General features: G+C 38.1%; 1 protein-coding gene across 5 annotated transcripts in view; it reads left to right on the forward strand.

Annotated features, from left to right (window-relative positions):
* The window catches only part of TSC1 (tuberous sclerosis 1), a 28,823-nt gene that overhangs the window by 498 nt on the left and 12,266 nt on the right, over window positions 1-16,059 (forward strand). For 4 of the 5 annotated variants that reach the window (XM_010570857.1, XM_010570856.1, XM_010570858.1 and 1 more), the window contains exons 2-11: window positions 6,795-6,857; window positions 7,948-8,123; window positions 8,988-9,091; window positions 9,741-9,893; window positions 11,673-11,817; window positions 12,863-13,017; window positions 13,342-13,415; window positions 14,864-15,042; window positions 15,507-15,616; window positions 15,855-15,975. In XM_010570857.1, coding sequence (XP_010569159.1) covers window positions 8,018-8,123; window positions 8,988-9,091; window positions 9,741-9,893; window positions 11,673-11,817; window positions 12,863-13,017; window positions 13,342-13,415; window positions 14,864-15,042; window positions 15,507-15,616; window positions 15,855-15,975 — 1,147 coding nt within the window. In that variant the 5' untranslated portion in view covers window positions 6,795-6,857; window positions 7,948-8,017. Of the gene's footprint in view, window positions 1-6,794; window positions 6,858-7,947; window positions 8,124-8,987; window positions 9,092-9,740; window positions 9,894-11,672; window positions 11,818-12,862; window positions 13,018-13,341; window positions 13,416-14,863; window positions 15,043-15,506; window positions 15,617-15,854; window positions 15,976-16,059 lie in introns of those variants that run through there. The other variant, XM_010570859.1, reaches the window with a different exon arrangement.

The raw sequence follows: 16,059 nt of genomic DNA on the forward strand, positions 1-16,059 counted from the left end.
CGCCTCTCCCTCCCCCCCCCCACCAGCCAGCGCGCCCCTTGAATTTTGTGTGGTTTATCGAAAAAGGTTCAGCACCTCCATTTCAAACGCTGAGTAGCGATTTCCAGACTTGTCCTGCCTCAGTTACTTGCTGAGGAGGTTCCCTCGTCCGGGGTTAGGCGTTAAAGCAGTTGTTAAAAGTCTGTCCCCTTGGTGAGGAAGACATTTCTTATTTCCTTGCTCGTGGGTAGGTAAGTGGAGTCAGGATGTTGTTTACTTCTACAAGAAAACATTTTGCTTCCTGTTATCACAAAGAACTTGGAAGACTGCAGTTCTGAAGTTTTCACCCTTTGTTTGCTATGGATGCACCGTCTATCATTGTTTTATCAGTTTAGTCAGTGCTTCTCTTCTTATTGTTTGTTGTGTTGTTTTTTGTAATGAGTCTTTTACAAGGCAATGAGTGAAAGAAAGAACATGCCTTAAAGGAGTATATGATTCAAAACCCATAGGAATGACACAGAAACCGGGATCAGGTTTTGTGTGCAGAACTGTTTCCAGAACTGCTGTTTCCAGAGAACCTTCCAGTGGATGCTAATACAGAAGGTTTTCATTCTTTGGTCTGATCCTGAAGTTTCCTGACATTAACTTTGGTGGCAAGTTGTTAGAAATCCGTCATAATCGACATGCTACTGAAGTGATGCCATTAGGTGGAAAAATTCCTCTTCAGTTTACATGTATGGACAACTAGAAACTGAATCTTTGAAAATTCAGGAAGTTTTAATAATTGGTGCAAGCATTGGGAATACATACTTCTGTCTGCAGTTGACTTTGCTAAGCAGCAATCAGGTACACTGCTTATCAGAAACAGCTATGCCACGTTTAAGCTTAAAGTCATCAGCTTAAAATCTTTTATTCAGTAAAACCCTCTTTTGGTTTGTTTTTGTTAGTTCGTTTGTTTTAGGTTTTTTTTTAGTTTTTTAACAGCCTAGTCAACCCAGGACTAAATTGCCTTTATGGGGAGTTGCACAGACTTACTCAGGTGAAAATATAGTCAGACTATCTAATGTGTCATGAGATAAGCTTTAATTAAAATGATTTTATCTTTGGCTGTGTTTAATCCTGGCTCCTTAACTCTGTTACTTGAGAATTTACTTTTATGGTGACTAATAAAAAGTAGCATTATTAAGGGTTCACGAGTGAGATACACTGTCTAACTGCAGATGTTTTGATGTTTAAACAAACATATGAGTTTAGTAAGTATTTGTAGCTTAAAATGAATGCTGGCCCTATTCAGACTGCTGGGATGTTGACTTGTACCGATCTCTGAAATTCTTGAAGCTGCCAAACACCTTATATGAGCTGGTGATGTCATTACCAAAGTCAGTCTCTAAGAACTGAATAGCTTATTACATACATGCCTGTGCATGTGCATGCACAAGCATACATACATATATATCTTTGGAGAAGATACCTTCTGTAATAAGCAAATCAAATAATCAGAGCACTTTTTAATGGTGGAGGCAGGGGAAGGGTACTAGATTTTCTGGCATGTTGCAGACTGGTGTATATTTTTTGAAAGAATATTACAGCTTGGGATCTTGGTCTGCTATGTAGCTGCTATATTTTCATGTAGTTTAATAAACATAATGAGGACAAGTAATAATACTTCCTTTTTAGCATAAGCATTTCTTTGGGTAGCACGTTAAGATACAGAGCAAACTTCTTGCAGTGGTGAACTGCTATCACTTTCCTGGGTATTATTATTTTTTGGTTTAATTAAAAAAGTTACACATCATTTGGTATTGTTCTGTGTAATACCTACTTTAATTCCTAGAGTAGTTAAAATGCCTCAACTGAGTACACTAGGTAGTTTGCAGTGGTTTCAAGATTTACTGAATTGCAGCCTAACTCTTTGAATATGCTTAAAGGTTTCTTTTGGTGGCAAAAAAAAAACCTGCTGCAGAGATTTAGGAGTTTTGCTCCTTGTGATACTGCAAAGTCTAGAGCTCTCTGTTTACGTGTTCATGGTTCTAAAAAGGTTCCTTAGTTGAGCTTATTTTCCTTGTGTACTGTTAATTGAATTGACATAGAAAAACAGTGCTTGGTCTTATTTATTTTCTATTAATATATGCAGTTGTGTATAAGGAATTGAAATTATTCCCTTTCAGGATAGTAACTGGCTTGTTAGCATGGCTTCTGCGAAAGGGTTAAGTGTCAGCTCTACCATGTTTGGGCTTTTTTTCGACATCTATTGCTTTTAAACAATTTTCCGTCTGACAGAAATTTGATGCGTAGCAATTAGCACAGTGTATTAGCACAGCATAGTTTCAAAAGAATCTTAAAAATTGCTGAATATTATTCTCTCTCTTTGTTTGAGGTTCTTGGGGTTTTGTGATCTTCCTGTTCCTGCATCAGTTAAGCACCTGTAACAAAGTACAGGAGAATGTATATAATATTGAGTTATAACTATAAATAATTATTGAGTTTAGGAATGGGGTCTCATATCAGACCTTAAAATAACCAGAAAAATATGGACTACTAGAAGTAGCCAGACACCTTCACTCTTTAAAAATGAATAAATAAATTAATTGTACTGCCAATTCAGTTTGAACTGAGGTTTAAAGTGTTTAGAGTTATTATTTCTGGGTGGTGAAAAAGGGAATAAATGATCAGCTGCTTACTATTGCCACTAGTGGTTTTTCTCCCTACTGTCACTTTTCATTCATTGCTTATGTCACTTGTATAATGACAGTGTTTAGTTTACCTGTGAAGAAAATACAAAATTGAGAATTGTTAGGAAGTATAAAACAGGCTTGGATTTTTGTATATTGGATAGGAGTGAGTGGGGCTTATTCTTTCATGGCAAACACTTCAAAGATTTGAGTGAGAAGAGCTGCTTTGTTGCCAGCCTGAATTTTTCTTTGAAAACAATGATTGCTGTAAAATACTTCTGTCCTCATTCATGGCCTCTGCCAAAGCAGTATCTGAGGACCTTACTTTATCTGCAGTAGAAATCAGATGGAAAAGTGTAAGTACTGAGGTCTGGCTTCACTTCATTGCTGTCAGCAGTGGTCTTATCATGTTGATCCCCCTTTTCTCTTGAGGGGGGGTGGGCAGAGAATAACTATTTACTGGTGTGCCCCAAATTTAACTTATGATTAATGAAGAGGGATGAAATGCTGATGTTGATCCCCCCCTAATAAGTGCTTCTGGTGTCTGAATTTCTGCGTTGTTACAGCAAATGCTAAGGACATTCTGGGAGGAGTGTGCATTTATGTTGAGTGTGTCCCCCTTCTCCCCACCCCTCAGAGAAGCATAACTGGCACTACCAGCTGCTTTTTCATTTGGCTTGAGATAAAAATACACTGAACAGAAGAACATCTTCCCTTGACAGAAATACTTACAGAAGTCATAATCTTTTGAAATACTCTGCTATATCTTTTTTTTATTTAGCCTTTTCCAATGAATATTTTTACAGTCTTTTCCTTTGTCCTGAGTTTGTAGCTTAACTCTATTGTGTTGTGGTTAAATTAGCTACTGAAAAAAATTTTTAAAACAAACTGGTTCTTGGCTTGTTGGCTTCTCCTTTTTCTCCTGTAAGCTGGCTCCAAAGTTGTATTGGTACTTAAAATGAATACTTTTTACTAAAATTTGTCTTTATGAAAGCTCTTGAATATAAGAAGTTTGCTATTGGTGTTATATCTTCCAGTGAGATTAAAATGTTGCATTTTAAAAGGTATTTAAACAGATTTTTTTTTTACTCTTTACTATCTAGTGCCTTGGATCTTTTATATAAAACTGATTTTAAAAGTTAGTGAAGAATCAGTGGCTCAAACCATATGGAAAAGTACTGACTTTATTTTAATCCTGTCAGTTCCAAGTATGGCTGCAGGGATGTGGAAGTTCTTCTAGTAGGGGAATGATTGCAGTAGCTAGGAATGGAAGCATTAAAGAGTCTCATCTTCTATACTGTGTATTTGAGAAGAAAGACGTGGTCATGATGTGATACTGTAAAGGTTTAAGGGAAATCCTGTTCACCACAGATGATGTATCAATCCCAGATACAAAATGCTTTGGCATTCAATGGATGATCTTGCTGTTTTGCAAGGTAATGGAAGTTCCTGGACCTGGCCTGTCCCAAGTTCCTTATCTGCAAGATTTGAAAATCGCATCACAAATTACTGTGGGACTGGTCGTAAATCACGCTGACACCATGGGCCCTGGGAACTGTACTCCATCTACCAGCATGCAGTGTTTTCTGATTGAAGCTAAGAGCCTGTTGCCTGTAAACTAGTTATTCAGCTGTGTTTGCTTAAAGTGTGACGCGATTTAAGACTATTGCTGGAATTTCCTGGTTTGTTATTTGTGTTGGGCATCACGGACCCAATATGATTAGAGGATCTCAGTCTTAACTTAGGATTTCAAATCTGTTCCTCACAAATGACTTCACAAGAGATCCTGCATTGAGAAAGCTGTGATTTGCTTTTTTTAAAAATGTGGCTGTTTGTGTATAGTAGGGTGACAATATTATACTGGTGTTTATGTATCTTCAGCAGATGAACTTTCCACCTAGTGAAGTACCTATGTATAACATTGTCCCATTTTTAGATGTGGTTTGAAATACTTTTATTAATATTTTGAATACAGGCTTTTGGAGTGGAGATTGCTCCACTTTATGTAAGTACTTCAGTGCACAATCGACTGACTGACAAGTTTATTTAAACTATGCTGGATTTATTGGCACAAGGTCACTTGAGCCATCTGTTTTGGTTTAGGGAGCTGGGGAAATTATTAGTTACCTATGTGTATAGTTATCAGCAACTAAGCTTGCATTATCAACCTTGCTTTTATCTGATCATAGTGTTTGTGCATGCCATCAGGCCAATAGCATAAAGTTTGAAATCCTCTTACCTCCTGAACATTGAAACTGGTGTTTTTCCCATCTGTCTGCAAGTGTATTGTTGAACCTGACTTCCAGAACCCATCTAGAGTGTCTGCAAAGGCATGTTTCTTGATTTCACCATGCTATAGTTTTTCTTTTGGCAATACCAGAATTATTGAAACTGCTGTTGAGGTTTTCACTGGTGTGATGAAGATCTGGTCCAAGTATAATAGTAATACTAGAGGAAAATAAGAAATAAAAGCATTCTTTTCACTCTGGTGGGGGGGTGGGAATCAAAGAAAAGAGAGTTGACAAGGTCTTTATGGGGTAAAAAAACAGAGACTAGTGTTTATGCTGCCTTAATTCTCCAAACAGGTTTTGCTTGCAGCTGGTTTGGGGGTGTGGTCATGCATCTCTTTTGTTAACAAGACTTTAAACAACTAATTCTTGTTGCTTACGAAGCTGGTGAATATATATTGCTTAACCATAGCTGAGACTGTATCCTGATAGAAATTGAGGCACCTATGTTAGCAAGCCCTTTATGGTCTCAAAGACAGTGTTCTCAGAAATAAAGGAATAGATTACTTGTAGTAAACTATTTCACCATATATAGTTCTGCGTGCATTCTGGATATCTCAGTATAACTGTAATTTAGTAAATTAAATATCACAGTGGTTATGAGAAACTGAAAAAAGCAGTTGACTCCTGAAAATGAGTAACAAAGTGGAAGGTTGACTCCTTAGGTTGCATGGATGAATGGCTTTAAACTTTTTGAAAGGATGGTGTCACTCTTTGAACATTGCTTGCCTTCTAAACAGCAAGCTCTTTGAGGAAGAAGTTGAAGCTTGGAAGTCTGCACAGTGTAGACAAAACCAGAACCCCAAACCACAACAAATCCCTCCTCTAATCTTTTTGGAAAACAGTGATCCATTCTGTTTTTGAGTAAAAAGTGACTCTTCTCTCCTACCCAAGTTTCTATTTTATTATCTTTAGTTGCAAATCTTGCTTACACTACCAGCCAGTTTTAAGTTTGCAGTTTTTAAGGTCTTGCCAGCATGGGACTTGAAAAGAAATAATATTTAAATCTGAACACTTCAGTGAGCGGACTCTGCTAGCTGCTTGTAGATGAACTGAAATTTTATTTGGACTCTTCAGCTATGCAGCTATGATCATTGAAAACTGAGGGTGGGGGTTTTTTGTGTGTTCTGGAATGGTGATTACTGGAACACTTAAAGTTTGTTCCTAATGAAATGCCTGTTGTGAGTGTGGTGCCATATTATCACCTTTGAATTTGCAATCAGTGCCAGATGAAGTAAGCTGATGTCTTGTGGCCCTAATAAAAGTGACCTTGGGCAGTTCTGCAACTACAGTGATATGTTGCAAATGACAAAGTTTACTGGTAGACAGGTTAACTCCTGCTGTCCAGTAACATTGTTAAACATAAGTTTTCAAGAAAGTAATATGTATATAAGTAATTACAGCATTATCATTTAAAATAGAGCACTGATATATGGTCCTTGGCTAATGTCTAACAACGTTTTGACTAGAATCTAAAGGCTTAAACAGTTACGGTAATTATTCTAGGTTCAAAATTTAGTAGGAGGAGAGAAGACTTCTTTGTGTGTAAGACTTTACTTATCATAAATAAAACTCTTCAGCAGCTTTTTGAAGGTTCACAGTACAAAACTACAGTCATGTGAAAGCCGTCTAGTTTGAGGCAATTGCACAGCTTAACTCTTGGACAATTCTGGAAAGGGCAACTATGCAACACCTTTTGGTGTTTTTCAGACTAAGGGCTGACTTTCTTCATGCAGGAGGTACATAGCTCTGCTATTCTTAATAAAGAACTTAATGCTGTTCTGACTATAAAAGGTTTGATAAGGAAGAAATAAATTGTGCTTTTGTTAATCTCTTCATGCTTTTTCTTTATTAGTGATCATGAAAGGTGTGTGGCTGACAGCATTGCAGACAGAAGCTCAGCTCGTCCACAGAACAGGTGCTGTATACACAATTGCAGTAAAAAAAAATTCTTGTGTGTAAACTTGTTATGTGTCAGTCTTGTCTTCCATGGAGGAAGTGAAAAATGTATGCTAGCTGGAAGTAGGAGGAAAGAAGAAGCCCTTGCTAATAAAATTAGATGTGATGTGAAGCCAGATTCTTTCTGCCACTGGGAAAGGTTCAGCACAGGATTCTTATGGATGAAGAAAAACTTGATTCATTTTGTGACAGATAGATAGATGTGATACCTGAATCCCTCCATTGCTGGTACATGGGAGGAAGCCATCTTAAAAGCCTGAAATGGCTTAGGTTTACTCCTGCTTAGTACTGTGAAGCTGACCAGTCATGTTATCTGCACACTGTTGCATTTAATAATCTATACAGTTTTTGCACTGCAGGGTTTTTAATATATTATTCACAAATTATACACGTGAAAAGAAGGTGTGTTGTGCTGCTAAGATTGTGATTTGGTATGCACAGGGTCGCCAAGGAACAGCAGCTGTAGTAACCCTAACTGAGTTTCCTAACAGCTGCAACTTGGCCACATTGCAAGTATTAAAGCACAAATCTATTAGTATGCAATAATGCGAAGCCAAGGGCAGTGAATTTAATCTAGCCACGGGAGTGGAGAAGGATCTTGCGATGCATATTTTCTCCAGTCCGTAGACCACTATGCAAAGGACTTGAAAGGTTGGTTGAGGAGGAATTGCTGTAAGAAAGCAAGAATGGAGTGATTTCAGGGAGCTATTTGCATTATATTCGAAACTTTAGTCTTAGCTGACTGACCTGGAGAGCAAACTAAAAAAATATGGTAATAGAATGCTCTGACAGTCTATATATGCTAGCTGAGGTCTTACGCAAAACAGATTAATGTCTTTTTTTAAAAAGATGAAGAAAACCCTGCTTGTGACTCATTGGCTTCTTTGGAAACTTTTCTCTTACAGCTTTTATTGCAGGTGTGTAAACTCTAGGAGTCCTTTTAGTGTTAAATGGGCAATACTGCAGAAAAGAAATAGGGAGGTGATGAGAGATTTAAGATGGAAAGGGAAAAAGGACAGTTCATTCATCTTTGCTCTCTTCTCTCCTAGTCTGGTAGAGAGGCACCAATGAGGAACTTCCTGAAGTTTTAACCTCCACATTCATGTTAGTACGTGCATCATGGCACAGCAAGGAAATGTTGGTGAGCTCCTCTCAATGCTGGATTCTCCAATTCTGGGTGTCCTGGAAGATATAACAGCTGCATTCAAAGATAATCTCATTTGTGGTATGTATCCTCTTATGTAATTCGAGGAACAGTTTTACTTTTATACCAGTAAAGGTAGAATAATGGGGTTCTTTTTTTATCAAACAGTCTTTGCAAATGCAACTTGAAAGAAACTCTTGATACTTGGGTTTGAAATTGCCTTAAGGATTGAGGCTTCTCTTCAGTCCATTTTGCTTAATGGCATGCCTCTTGGAAGGTCTGTTATATAATTGTTAAAATGCTATTATAAAATTACTAGCTTTTCCTGGGGCATAACCTCAAGTTGTGAGCTGATGAAACTTTCTTTGTCAAGTGTATCTAGAGAGAATTAGGTGTCATCCACATTGTGGGAACCAGTGGGATTTTGTTAATTTGAACAATAAACAACAAAAAACCCAATCCCAAACAAAACAACAGACCCAGACTTTCTTGAAAAAAATATTGCTGCTATTAAGGCATCTGTTTTGTTGATAGACCCTTTTCAGAGCATGAGAGCACTGTCAGTGTCCTTGTCCCTGAACTTGCTCTCCTTTATCTGCTGAAGGTGGAGAATGTAAAGTTATTCCTGAACTCTTTACCTGTGCTGGGTAAAATACTGTTGCAGTTCAGCTGCCTCTAGGTTTTTAAGGTTAGACAGTAATTGTTAGTTATTAAAAAAACTAGTTACTTTCCCTGAGCCGAATGCTATTGCTTAAATGCTCGGGAACTAGAAAATGTAGTTGAGAGGTCTCATTTTCCTAAAGGTCTGGCAAACCCTAAGTACTGGTTGATGTTATAAATGGTGTAATAAGTGTTAAAAAGTTGTGCAATGTCCCTGTAACAAATGCTTCATTTTTAGTCTATTGAGAATGTATGGTTTTTTTCTTGCCATAAACAAACTGATAGACCGTGGACCTATGCTTGTGAACAACCTGGTGGACTATTACTTGGAAACCAATTCTCAGCAGGCACTGCATATACTGTCCACACTGCAAGAGCCTCATGACAAGGTAAAAAAATCCCATTATTGAGTATGGCAGATTTTAGCCAGATATTGAAGCAGCCTTTAAATAGCATCTGTTAGGACTCTATTTTCCATTCTGTTACAGAATTACCTTGTTGTAGAGATGTAGTATCTCTGTAGTAAGAGTAGTTAAGTTTTAAAATAAAACTTCAAAGTTCTCTGTTTCTTGGGTTGCTTAAACTGACCCAATTAAGCAAAGAACTTCTATAAATGGAAGTCTTCTGAGGACTATGTTGTGCCTCTGCAATGCTACTGCTGCTTGTTCAATGCTGGATGTGTTAACCTAAAACAAATTGGGTATTTTGAGAGCAAGTAAGGATTTTTAAATAGATTGAGAGAATGGCACTACAAGTTGTTTTACTTCTGCTGACCAGAATTTTTTTATTATTTATTTATGATAAATGTTTTGAAGTGCAGTGACTGCTTCTGGACTGAATAGTTTGCATTTTGTTACCAGCAGACTTAAATTTATTGCTGGGTTTTATTTGCTCTTGGATCCTGTATATTTGTAAAATGCCCTTAGTTTCCTTAGTTGGCAATGGCAAACTGCTGAATAGAGATTGGTGAAAAAGAATATATACCATTTAATATAAATACCTTTCCTTTTTCTACCACTCTGTAAAATCCTCTGTCAGCATCTACTGGACAAAATTAATGAATATATGGGCAAAGCTGCTACTCGTTTACCCACTCTCTCTCTGCTGGGACACGTGATAAGACGACAACCATCTTGGAAACATAAACTTTCTCAAGCACCTCTCCTACTTTCATTACTTAAATGTCTCAAGGTAAGAACTGTCAGTGTTGTCCATAAAACACTTCTACACCTGATGTAAACATACATACTTGTAATGCGTGGCATTTGTCTACTGTTCTGATGTCATTTAGTTAAGCTGCGAGAAGAGATAAAATGTTGTTTAAAATGCTGAGCCACAGTGGAATTATATCAACTAAATACTGTGTGCTGATCCTGTTATTACTGACAATCTTGTTTCTAAAAGCCACTGCTGCTATATAACTTTGAGTTAGGAAAGTTTACTAAAACTTTTCTAAAAGTAAGTTAAAGACAGAGGGCCATTGGTGAAGTTGATGGATATCTTGGATGTGAACTTAATGAGAAGTCGATAACTTGCCATTAGTGCATTCTGAAATTTGTGCATGTAAGGTAATATACTCTCCTTGCAGTGTAGATGGGCCATGCAATAGACTATTCTGTGGTGAAATTACCTTGCAGTTAGAAGACTTTCCCTTCTCAGCTACAGACATGCTGGGTTACAAGAAGGTAGCTGTTTCCCCATGCTTTGGGTTTTTTTTTTTCCCATCTGCAGATTTATCAGTTATAATATTGTACAGTATTGTAACAATGAACAAAGAATGGAAAGTGTTTTGAGACCTAGAATACATTGTCAGTAATACCATTTAATATGATAGTGAAGAATTTGTATTAGTCATTTAAGTCACATTAAAATGCATGATGTAGTCAAGTGCCAGTGCTCTTTAAAACAAAAACACAATGAATTTGTAACTGCCAAAGAAGAAGCTACAAGTGCTGTTACTGGAACTCCTGATGTGCCTGATGAGTTCTGTTGTCCTTTTCAGTGTGAGTCTTACCTGATTGTGAGAGGAGTGAAATGTGTCAAAGCTGGTGGGAGTAGAACAGAGATGTGGAAGTGCTAGGAATGTGTACAGAGGGATAGGGATGGACTGTGAAAGGTTATGTCTGACTGAGGGAGAGTAGAGGCCGTAGATTACACAGAGGAAGAAAAATCTGTAACATTGAATATGTCCAATCAGCCCAAGTGGCTCTTGGGAGATACCAAGACCACCTCAGTGGCATCTGGCCACAGGCTTACCTGTGCTGTTTACACCCCTATCCTGACAAAGCAGAGCTACTACCAAGGAAAATGCATTAAGCTGGGGAAGCAAGTAGGGACTCCACTGGGAAAGAGTTTGAATGTTTTCTGTATCCTGTCCTAAAATCTGATTCTCTATTACTGTTTCATCTAGCTAAAGATTTTTACTGGCACATCCCTTTCTCTTGGTGTAAGCCATGGAGTTCTAGTTATTGTTTGAATTGCTGCTTTATGAAATATTTAGCAGCCGGAGTCATCAACCAGGTTTGACAGAAAAGCTTTTGACCCTTGTGTTGGTAATTGGCCAACATCCTTGAATACCCTGATCAGATTTGCAGTTTCTTAGGCTCTGAATGCTGTGGTTTTTAGCTCTGGGAAAGAAGGAAGGTGGTACATAAGATGCTTCACATACTAGTAATTTTTCTTTCTACTCAGTTGTGGAACTGTGGTGGTGTTTCCTTTTTAACTAAGTCAAGTCCTTAAAGAGAAAAGCAGCAGCAGAATAGGAGCAAGAATCAGAAATCTTTTTTCTTAGAGTTGTTCTGGATGAAAGAGACAATAATCTTGGTTCATTAAGTTACAGTAAGTTTCAGAGGGACTGTTTCAAAGTAGAGAACTTTTTCCATGATGATGATTCAGTGTTCACTTCATCCTTGGAAAAAATTAAGTTCAACACTTTTAACTGACTAATGCAGGTTTTTTCCCTTCTTGCAGACTGACACAGATGTAGTAGTACTCACCACAGGTGTCCTAGTGCTAATAACCATGTTGCCAATGATTCCTCAGTCTGGCAAACAGTACCTTCATGATTTCTTTGGTATCTTTGGGCGTCTCTCAGCCTGGTGCTTGCAGAATCCAGGTGAGATTTCAACTTTGTTGCATGCAGTTATGGTTTAGTAGTATCCTTGTGACTCTTACGCAGTTGGTGAGCACATTCTTTTGTGAGACCCTTAATGGCTTGAGATTATTTAAATGCAGAAAAATTATGTATTAAGCCAGCAAGCTATTCTGCTCTTTGATAGTTAGCATCGGGGAGTGCTGCTTTGCTCAAAATTTAGAAGTCTCTCAGATTCTTCCATGTGGTGCTGCTACTGATGAAGTTTTTCACTGGACCAAAATGCTACCCTGATGACAGTGAAAAGCAGAGATTGATCTTAATGGATAGAGAAGGGAAAATGCTAACATTTGAGGCAGATATTTGGGAATTTGAGATTTCCAGGTATGGATGGGGAGGAGCAAGAAGCAACATGTTTCTTTTAATGTGCAACTGTCAATAGTCATGAAAGTGTTGGTAAAACTAGTTTTCTCAGTTATAGCATTGGTTCTGATGAATTGGTTTTGCTGAATTTGTTGTAAGGTGTCTGATATCTAACACTAGCGTTATCTACGTATGTGTCTCATGGCTGGATGAACAAATGCTGTGTTAAGCACATAGAGATGCTATTTACAGGGCCATTTTCCATTGCAAGTAGGATTGGAACTTTTAAGATGGCTAGTAAGATTCAAGTCTTGTGATTGCTTTTTGTGGATACGAGCTTTTAGTTTTTACTTTTGAAGTGAAGCAAACCTTAGTTTTCTTTTTTAATCATTCAGACAGTCTTGCAAACTCTGGCTCGCTATCTAGAGGGGTTTCGGGTTTTAACTTGAATAAAGAAAATGCTGTGCTTAGAGAATGACAGGATACTGGTTGGAATTAATGGTCCATATCTTAATTTTTGGTTTTGCTGTGAGCTGATGAGTAAGTGTTGCCTATTCTCTCAGAAGACTTCATGGTTTTGCTAGGGACTATTTGTATCTCAGAAGACTTGTTCCAGTTAACCTTTCAAATTTAAAAGTACTTTGCTTGCATGCTTAGAAGTTCTTTTCTTCAGTGTAATGAAAAAGATTCTAAATACTTTTTCCAGGTCATGTGGCAGAGATTTATCTTGTCCATCTTCATGCCAGCGTTTATGCTCTCTTTCATCGTCTTTATGGAATGTATCCTTGCAATTTTGTCTCCTTTCTGCGTTCTCACTACAGTATGAAGGAAAACTTGGAGACCTTTGAAGAGGTGGTCAAGGTAAAATGCTGCTCATCTCTATATTATCTGAGACAAGGAATTCATAGCTGTATAAAGGCAGGTATTTGCCAATTTAATACACTACATTGATTTAACTGAGGGCTGCTCAACAAAACAATAAAAACTGGCTGTTGGAGGACTGAAATCTCAGTTGGGAGCAAGATCATCTCTTGAAGCTGTGATGATGTATGTTAGCTTTATCTGTTAAATGTAACATTCTGAACTATTGGGATCAGTATGTTGCTCATCACCTTTGTGTAGTTTAGTGCAATCAAAAGATGCTGTACTGATAATACGTACTTCTTCTTGCTCTTGTTCATCCAGCCAATGATGGAACATGTGCGAATTCATCCAGAATTAGTGACTGGATCTAAGGACCATGAACTGGACCCACGAAGGTATAAATATATGTTCACTCTGCTATTAGGAAAGGCTATAAATGAGCAGCTTTTAGCTGAGTTATTTCAGAAGGCTTACAGCAAAACCTTTTCTGTCAGCGGCAGCGTGTGCCAGTGGTGTTTTGCCACCCATATTCATAGGTACACCACGTAAACATGTAGACTTTCTTCATCCAAGCTTACAGCTGGGTGAATAAGCAAAAATTGTTGTGAGAGGCCATTAACAACAATGTTGGGGTTCTAAATTAATTTTGTGTCTGGGATAGAATCTGTGTTCTACTTAACACGACTTTGTCTTAATTTTATGATTTAACAATCAAAAATCCTCAAAGTTCTAAAAGAATTTGCTTATAATGAATAAAGAGAAACTACCACTGACCTGCTTCATTGGCTTAAGGTTTGGGTCATATTTTTTTGGTTTGTTGAAGTACTTGGTGGGATTTAAGTGTTTAAAATGGCTTCAGTGTGTCTTGTTTTGGTACCTAGATATTGGTTCAGTTAACAGATCAATTCTTTTAACAGGTATGTCTTAACATTATCAGCTGTATTAGTTTTCTTTAGAAATAGGCTCATTTGCCTGCAGCAGCACCACTTGCTGCTTTTCTCTTGTCTCCACAGGCCCAGCCACTGAAGAGGAGAAATTGACTCTTGTTGCTGCACAGTAGTGCTCTTGCCCTGCTTTTCAGAGCCACTAGGAAAACACTACTAAATGGGAACCTATTGAATATCACAATGCTCAATTTTGCAGGCTTCTCCCAGACAGGGGGGAGGGTGGCACCACTAAGGAGTACAATTGGCACAAAACTACTAGTTGAAGCCTTCTGATTTGGTATCTTGCACATAATATCTTACATTCAAAAACAACTCAGCCTCTAATAGACAGCCTTATGTGCTTTCTTTTCTTTACAGTGAACTTCCATCCCCTGAAATACTGGGCAGATCTAATATGGCTGCTTAATTTAGTGAGAAAAAGTTTTCAGAATCAAGGAGGTAGTATAATAAAATATTCCCAAAACTTGGGAGGAAAAACACAGACCTCAAACTGGCATTGCAGATGGTGCTTGCTTAAATAATATAAGATTCCCTCACTGCTGGCATGTCTAAATTTTGTCTACCAACATCTGAGTCTAGTTGAGCTGATTTCTACAGCTGCTGAAGCTCAGGATCAACCAAGTCTTCGTATGCTGTTCCTCCTTTCCAGAGTGCTCCATGGCAGACCTTTATGGATCTCTGTGTCAAAGCTGTTTGTCTCTTCTTTGAGACCCCCTCTTACAAGTCATCTGGTTGCAATTTCTGTATGGTGCCTTGTTCCAGTTTTGGCTGGGAGCATGCAAAGCTGTCTGGAACAAATGAGCCATCCTACAAGCCAATTCCTCATATCTCCAGGAACCCTTGTTTGTAACAATAATTGACTAACTTACTCTTTTGGATCCAAAAACTGTCTGCAGGTGGAAAAGACTAGAAACTCATGATGTTGTGATAGAATGTGCCAAAATCTCCCTGGACCCTGCAGAAGCCTCGTATGAAGATGGCTATTACTCTGTGTCTCGGAAACTCTGCACAAGCTTAAAACATCATCAAACTGACCGCAGTGCCAGCTATTACATTGATACACAGAGCAGCTATGGTAAGGCCTGCCTGACAGTTAATGAATACCCAATTCCTGGAAGAAAACTGGCCCTATAGCAAAAAGACTTCTTACTAATTTATCCCACTTCAAGTCCGATTCTTAGGCACCAGAAAATAAACTGTGTTTAAAAAAAAAAAAAAAAAAAGCATAGATATATGCTCTGGTTATGCAGACATAGAGCATGTTTGCAAAGTTGCCCTTCCACTGCTTCTTCCTTCCCTGTTCCCCCTCCCCCTAAACAATGAACCAACCAAAAAAAAATCTGTAGTATGTAATATATTCAATAGAAATTTTCTTGGGCTGGAAGAAAAGTCTCTTGTTTGCTAGCTGCGAATGTGTATGTTGAATGCATTTGAAATGTTTTGGTTAAAAGCCTTTAAATACTAACCAGAAGAATCATTGACTTGTATTTGATGTGTTGGATACTTTTAATTTTTTTTTTTTTTTTTAAAAACTTTCAGGGACTTCTACCCCGTACTCCACTCCTCGGCTAACACTATCACAAATGCCAGGGCAGCTACCTCAGATTCTGAGCCCCCAGTCAATACGGCTGTCAACTGAGCCACAGCAGGTAAAGCAGAAGATAAAGCACAGCATGCTTTTAATGCTTTGCACTTTGTTCCTAGTTTCTCGTGATGGTCTTAAAAATTCATGTTTCTGAGAAGTACTGTGAATTCTTCAGAACTTAGTGTATGTTTCAGATTCAGTCCCCATCTGATTTCCCCTGTCAGAACCTGGATACAGGTACTTCACATGTTCCTTTTCTGAGCTTCACTTATTTGTGTTTATTGTGTATTGCTTTTACACAGGTTACCATCTGGAGTCCTTCTGCAGTTTGTGGTATGACCACTCCACCAACCTCCCCTGGAATTGTCCCATCAGAGTCATCCCAGTCTGCATCACAACCTTACAGCAAAGCTGGCACATCTGGTATGTGCTGAATTTTGGAATTAGACCTTCAAGGTTTACTATAATAGAAATTCTGGCTGTAAATTTTGCTGCCAGCTTCTTAAA

Source organism: Haliaeetus leucocephalus, unplaced genomic scaffold (assembly GCF_000737465.1).
Source record: "Haliaeetus leucocephalus isolate CR32 unplaced genomic scaffold, Haliaeetus_leucocephalus-4.0 Scaffold306, whole genome shotgun sequence".
NCBI lineage: Eukaryota > Metazoa > Chordata > Aves > Accipitriformes > Accipitridae > Haliaeetus > Haliaeetus leucocephalus.